General features: G+C 64.1%; 1 protein-coding gene across 1 annotated transcript in view; it reads right to left on the bottom strand.

Annotated features, from left to right (window-relative positions):
- LOC103775668 (intestinal-type alkaline phosphatase-like) overlaps positions 1 to 395 on the bottom strand; it is a gene marked incomplete at its 3' end in the record, with an annotated part of 6,288 nt that overhangs the window by 1,861 nt on the left and 4,032 nt on the right. Inside the window, exon 12 of the mRNA XM_008943138.1 lies at positions 233 to 348. Coding sequence (XP_008941386.1) covers positions 233 to 348 — 116 coding nt within the window. The remainder of the gene's footprint in view (positions 1 to 232; positions 349 to 395) is intronic.

The following is a 395-nucleotide window of genomic DNA, read 5'->3' as shown; positions in this document are numbered from 1 at the left end:
CGGCCGTTCCACGTTGTACGTCTGCCGAGGACACGCGCTGCTCTCAGGGCGGGGGGTGGTGGGCAGAGGTACTCCACCAGGTGACCCTCCCAGCACACCTTGCCAAACTCAAGGACAAGTGTGGGGTGGGCAGGGAGCCCACGCATCGCATACATGCATCCCCGGGGTGCTTGTGTGCCAGCAGTCTCATGGGCATCACCCAGGCCCTGTGCCCAGCATGGCAGGGATTTACCTTGGAGAGAGCCACGTAGGGGAATGCATCCAGGGCGAGGGGGGTCTCAGGGCCCAGCTTCCCCTGCTGCTGCCCCTTTAGGATGCGGGTGGCTGTGATGGTGGGGATCCCAAAACCTGAGCAAGGAGAGAGGGTCCTGGTCACCCTCTGGATCCGGGTCCCT

This window comes from Merops nubicus, unplaced genomic scaffold (genome assembly GCF_000691845.1).
Source record: "Merops nubicus isolate BGI_N331 unplaced genomic scaffold, ASM69184v1 scaffold28506, whole genome shotgun sequence".
In the NCBI taxonomy this organism is placed as follows: domain Eukaryota; kingdom Metazoa; phylum Chordata; class Aves; order Coraciiformes; family Meropidae; genus Merops; species Merops nubicus.
Note: the sequence above shows the minus strand (reverse complement) of the source record. Positions and strands in the feature narration are given on the sequence as shown.